At 61.9% G+C, this 6,000-nt stretch overlaps 1 protein-coding gene across 1 annotated transcript; it reads right to left on the minus strand.

Moving 5' to 3' along the window:
- Window positions 1-192: 192 nt before the first annotated feature.
- Window positions 193-920, minus strand: DIRAS1 (DIRAS family GTPase 1). The gene has a single exon (XM_037504232.1). The coding sequence runs from the start codon at window positions 836-838 to the stop codon at window positions 242-244; it is 597 nt and encodes a 198-aa protein (XP_037360129.1). The 5' UTR covers window positions 839-920; the 3' UTR covers window positions 193-241.
- Window positions 921-6,000: the final 5,080 nt, after the last annotated feature.

Below are 6,000 nucleotides of genomic sequence, written 5' to 3' on the forward strand. Positions count from 1 at the left end.
AGAGGAGAGGAGGGGAGGGAGGAGGAGAGGAGGGGAGGAGGGCAGGGGGAGGAGGGGGAGGAAGAAGAGAGGGAGGAGGGAGAGGAGGGGAGAGGGAAGAGGGGGAAGAGGGGAGGGGAGAGAGGAGGGGGAGGAGGGGGGAGGGAGGAAGAAGAGGGGAGGGGAGGAGGGGGGAGGACAGGGCAGGGCATCTGGGCGCAGCGTGGGGCGGGACAGCGGCCCGTCGGGTGGCGTCTGGGGCTCACATGAGGGTGCATTTGCCCTTGATGCGGTCTGTCCTCTTCTGCTTGCTGGAGCGCTTGCCGTCGATGTTGAGGCTCATGTTCCGGCGCGTCTCCAACGTGAGCAGCTCCTGGAAGAGCTCCTTGACGTTGTAGTTCATCTTGGCCGACGTCTCCATGAAGGCACACTTCCACTCCTGCGCCACGGCCTGGGCCTCGCGGGTGTCCACTTCCCGCTGGGTTTCGTCACACTTGTTGCCCACCAGCATGACCGGGATGTCCTCCACGCTGCCCTTGATCTGCACGATGAGCTTGTAGATGGGCCCCAGCTCCTCCAGGGACTGCTTGCTGGTGACAGAGAAGACCAGGATGAAGGCGTGGCCCTTGGAGATGGACAGCCGCTGCATGGCTGGGAACTGGTGGCTGCCCGTGGTGTCGGTGATCTGCAGTGTGCACACGCTCTTGTCACAACTGATCACCTGCCGGTAGGTGTCCTCAATGGTGGGGATGTAGGTGTCCCGGAAGGTGCCCTTCACGAAGCGCAGCACCAGCGAGCTCTTGCCCACACCACCTGCTCCGAACACCACCACTCGGTAGTCATTGCTCTGCTCAGGCATCTTCCAGGCGGGGGGTGAGGACCGGGGCTGGGATGGCTCGTGCCAGCTGCTACCACTCCAGACTGACCCTGTGCAGAGAGGACTGTCAGATGCGGAAGGCCACTGAACGGGGAGGGGACAGCTGCTGGCTTGGGGTCAGCAGGGGTGGCTTCTTGGAGGAGAAGGCCTGGGATGTGTCTTCCGGTTGATTTGGCTGACTTTGCAGTTTGCCCTGCATGCAGGCTCAAAGCTAGCACCTTTATTTGCTTCCTCCCTCCCCCAAAAAATCTGGAGCATACCTAGGGGAGATGCCAGGTCCTTCCCCCACCTGCATGCCCGCCCTCTAGCTGTCTGCCTCTCTTCCCAGCATGGCCATGAGCCCTGGGAGCCACCAACCCTGGCTCAGGGCTGCTTTGCCACATGGAGCCTCAGTCTTCTCTGCAAAATGAGTTAAAGGGTCCTGCTCCACCACTCCCAGTCTCCCTGATCTTCCTCCAGCCCAGAGGCCCCTAAACCTCGTGGAAGCTAGGTGCTGAAGGGCCTTCAAAATGAAGATTGCAGGGGGGGAGGTGGAAGGCAGGATCTTGGCCTGGAAGCTTGCATTTTCAAACCCTTCTCATCCCCAAACCCCATATTCATGACCTTGATACTGGAGGTCCAAGAACCACAATTGGCAAATCATGATGCTGCTTTCAAGTGGCATCTCAGCTGGAGGAAATGAAAACTGATCTTAAAGAAGAAAATCCTCACTCCCTAAATTCTGCACCCAATCCAGACCATATTCTGGACTTTGCTGTCCCCCTACCCACTGCCCCCCTCTATATTTATATTTCTATCTATCTATCTATCTATCTATCTATCTATCTATCTATCTATCTCCCCTCCTCTGTGCTCAGAGACGTCCAGTGGCTAGGGACAAGCATTCTTATTTAAAGAAAACAGGAGAGACCTCTTTCCTTCCTGCTTCAAAGTCATCTCTAAGGGTGCCCCCGGGATGAGAGGTATCTATGATGGGAAAAAGGAGACACAGGAAAGTTGCTCATCCCTCGGGCGTGTATGTGGGTATGTGTGCAACACCTGATGGTGAGAGCCTGGACAAGTAAACTGGTGCCCCCAAGTCTCCATTTTCTTATCTGTGAAATGTAAACAGAGCCCACTACTGTGGCCAGACAGAGCCCTCAGCCACGTGCCTGGCACAGGGGAGCCCTCGGTCAAGATGGGCAACCGTGACTAAGAACTTCAAGGACCCCGGGTGTGAAGCATCAGCAGCTAGTGTGCTGTGAAGGCATGTTCTGAAGAATCAAAGGTACCAGGTTGCCAGAAAAAGACCGTAAAAGTAGCAGCTGACACATTCCCCACAAATTATGTGCCAGGCAAACTTCTGGGAGCTTTAGCAGTACTGACTGATAGCTGACTCTCACGCTGGTGGGTGATACGCATAGCAATTCTCAGCATAGAGAGGAGGCTGGGTGAGGGGAGCTGGTGGGGGTGCTGGCCAACTCAATAGTCACCCGTTCTTTCCTGGGTGGGCACCCCAGGAGCTGGTGTGCTGGTGTGCAACCAGACACCACCATGATGGGCCTGGGGACTTGAGGTGCTGGAGATTCTGTCACCCCAGCCTCAGCCCTGGACATACCCTGGGTTAAGATGCCCTAAGCAATAGGGGTAATCTCCAGGAGGGGCCTCACTAGGGTCTGGGACCCGGAACCCCTGACTAGGAGTCCTTGTTCAATAATCCCCAAGTCCACAACAAGCACCCACCTGGCGCCCTTTGAATTCCACCTTCACCTACTGCCTGTGGTGGAAGAGGGGGTCACAACTCAGAGCCGAAGCTATGAGAGGGGGAGGCAGTGGCTCAAGGTCACAGAGCTTGGAAGTGGCAGAGCAGAGCAGGATTTGAACTTGACTTTGATTGGCTGCCCAGCTGGGGTTGGTCCCCCTGTGCAAGGCAGCCCACCCTCAGCCTCCGGGGCTCTGCAGACCTGCTCAGTCTGGTCCAGAGGGGCTCAGTGCAGAGAGGCCGCAGTGATCTGGGGAAAACAGGCCCCCACCCAGGGGAGGGCCTGGGGTGTTAGATGCTTAACCAAAGGAGGGGGTGGGTAGATCTGAGCTCAGGACCACCTGATTATGTGGGGTTTGAGGCGAGAGGGTCTGCTCTAGGGGGGCGAGGGAGGGAGGGCATTCTCAGGGAGGCAACCTCGGTTCCCCCCCCCGTGGCCAAAGGAGGCTCTAAATGGTGGGGGAGGGGCCTCTGAGTAAGGGGTTTGGCTTGGCCCAGGGGACAGACCCGCAGGCGGGTGCGCGATGGGGGTGTGGGGGGGCGAGGAGATAAGTTCGGGGCCTAATTGAGTCCTCATGGCGGGGGCTCCGCTTGAGGGGCAGCGACCGACCCCGAGGGAGGCGCTGAGCTGGGCTGGGGGAGGCAGCGCGGGCGCCCCGTAAACACCGGGGAGCCTCCCCCAGCGGGAAGGCCAAGATGGAGCTGTCCAAGGTGGGCGCGCGGCGGGCCCGAGGAGGGGCTCGGGCGGAGGCGCGGGCCCGGGAGGAGGGCGCGGCCGGCGGGCCGGGAGGGTGGGGCTCGGACAAAGGAGGGGCGCGGGACCAGGGCCCTCCCTGCGGGGCTCGGCGGGCGACGCTGCGGGGCCCGGTCCCCGCCGCCGCCGCCCCCCGCCCGGCCGCCTACCTGGGCGCTCGTCCTGCGGCGCCGCCGCGGCTGCTGCTGGCCGGCTCCGTGTCCGCTCGGGCGCCGCCGCCCCCCGCGCCCGCCGCCCGCCGCCCGAGCCGCCGCGCCCGCGCCCGTCCCCGCCCGTCCCCGCCCGTCCCCGCCCGCCGGGCGCCGCGCTCCGCCCCTCCCGGGGGACCCGCGCCCACCGCCAAGGTCACTGCCGCCCGGACCCGCGCGCCCGCCCCCCACTCCCGCCCGCGCCGCGGACGCCTGCAGCACCCCGCGCGGTGGGGCTGGGGGCGGCCCCCAGGGTCCCCGGCGAGCGGGGACATGCTGGGGTCACCGGGATTGAGCAAGAATCGGGGAGGGCCGAGGTGGGTGGGGGGAGCAGAGGGAGGGGAAGCCGGCTGAGCCTTAGGGACTGGGGGAGCAGAGGGGGCCCCCTGGGGCAGGTGGCCCGCGCAGGAGAGCGGGGAGAATGACCAGCCCCTAAAGGGACACTCGGCAGGCGGCGGTGGCCCTTGGGGTTTCAGGACAAGGAGAGCGCGTCTGGGGCCCCTCGCTGCCCATGGAGGGAGGGGAAAGCAGTGAAGACGCTGCCTCAGGGAGCCCCCCGGGAGGGTGACTGGCCCCCGGGGAGGGGGTGGGCGTGGGGTGGGGGTGTGGAGTTGAAGGCGGGAGGTGAAGGAAGCAGAACAAAGGCAGCTCAGGGGGGAAAGGTTTCTGGCTTCTGCTTGGAAAGTGTTTCTCTTCCCCAAATGAGCATCAAAGTCTGCCTTTGGCGGGCATGTGCGTGTTCGCCGTGTGTGAGCTCTGGGGTGCAGCAGCCAGACCAGCGGTGGGCATGAGACAGTCCAGACTCACCCCGTGACTTTCAGGGTCACCACCCTGACTTTCCTTCCCGGCCCCCTGGAGACGTAGCCACTGGCCCCCAAAGACCACCTGGCTCTCCCCGAGGCTAGATGGCCAATATTCACCCTGCTTTGTGGCTTGGAGGGTTAGACTTCTCCCTGCTTCATGCCCTCCCTGCCTCCCAGGCGTCTCCTGCCTGGACCACCCCACCTGCCTCCTTCTGGCCTCCCAGGATTGTCCCTCCAAACCCCCCTCCAACTCTGGCATTCACTGTTCGGCCTCCAACGGGGGCCTCCCCTGCTCTACCACCACCCACGGCACCCTTCTCTGGGTAAAGGTCTAGCTCCTCAGCCTGGTGCCCAAGTCCCCCTGAGACCCCACCCAAGCCCCCTCCTATGTCTTTCCTGGGCACATCTCCCTCCAGCCAATCCTTGGCCTGAGGGGTGCAGGGCACCTCAGGGAGCAGCCTGATTCCTATCCCTCATCGCAGGGCATTCGCACCAGAGATGGAGAGGGCCCTGGGCCATCGTGCAGGCGATCCCAGGCAAGCACTCCTCTGAGCCTCAGTTTCCCACATATGAATGAGGACTGGTGCTCTGTTGCCTCGGGGCTGCTGGAAGCAACTGGGCAGGGCAGCTACCTACACACAGGCGCTCAGAGACAGCAGCCTGATCCCCAGGCTCCGACTCTGCCTGCTTCCGTCTCCAGAGTGACCAGCCGGCACTGGGCTGGCTCTCTGGCTGGCTCTCCGGGCACCAGCCCAGGCCGGGCAGGCTGACTCATGCGTAGCAGCGTGGGCACAATGGTTCCACTCTGCGGCTGCTATTTATAGATCTCAGGCCAGGCTTTTGGCCTCCTGAGCCAGAGGAGGGCAGGCCCCAGAGTCCCCTCCTCTCTTCCCAGCACCCCCACCTGGAGCAGCCCAAACTAAGACAACAGTACCTCCTTCCCCATGGGTGTCAAGAGCGAGCCCTAGCCTCTGTGAGAGGGGTCAGGTATGTGCTGGGAACCACCAGCTCTGCTCACTTCAGAGGCTCAGAGAAGGCGATGGGTGCCCGGGGTGGCCCAGCAGGGAAGAGGCCAGATCGGAGCTGAAACTAGGGTCTGTTGGCTTTTTGCTGGCCCTGGCCATTAGCCCAGGGACACACCTAGCTTTCAGTTGCTCCCCCCCGCCCCCCATCTTGCAGAGATCCTCTCCCTGCCAGGTGTAGCTGTCCACCTGCAAAGTTCCAGCTCCTGCCTGACCTTGCACCCTGAGATGCGTCTTCCTGCCCCAATGCTCGGGCCCAGAGCAGCAGCTGTGCAGGGAGGAAGGCAGCAATCTTGCTCCCAGGATTGGTGAAATTATGCAGATGAAGCAGAGCTGAGAGCAACGCCTCTCACAGATTCAGTTTGACCTACAAATGTTTTTTATTGGTTGGTTTTCAAGTTTGGTGTCAACACTTTATGAGATCATTTGTTACAAACCAGTTTTCAGAAACAAACTGGCTGCCGACACCAGGCCTGGCTTCTGCGGGCTGACTGGAGGCACGTGTCTGTCCCTGGAGGCAGCCTGGGGTTGCTGCTGAAATGAGGGGATGTGTTATCACCACTTTGAGGATCGGGGTCACAGAACCCTTTGCAGCAGCAGACAGGATAAGCCCCTGTGACACCAGCAACCAGCGCT

The sequence above is a fragment of the Talpa occidentalis genome, unplaced genomic scaffold (genome assembly GCF_014898055.3).
Source record: "Talpa occidentalis isolate TD23 unplaced genomic scaffold, MPIMG_talOcc4v2.1 talOcc4.12, whole genome shotgun sequence".
In the NCBI taxonomy this organism is placed as follows: domain Eukaryota; kingdom Metazoa; phylum Chordata; class Mammalia; order Eulipotyphla; family Talpidae; genus Talpa; species Talpa occidentalis.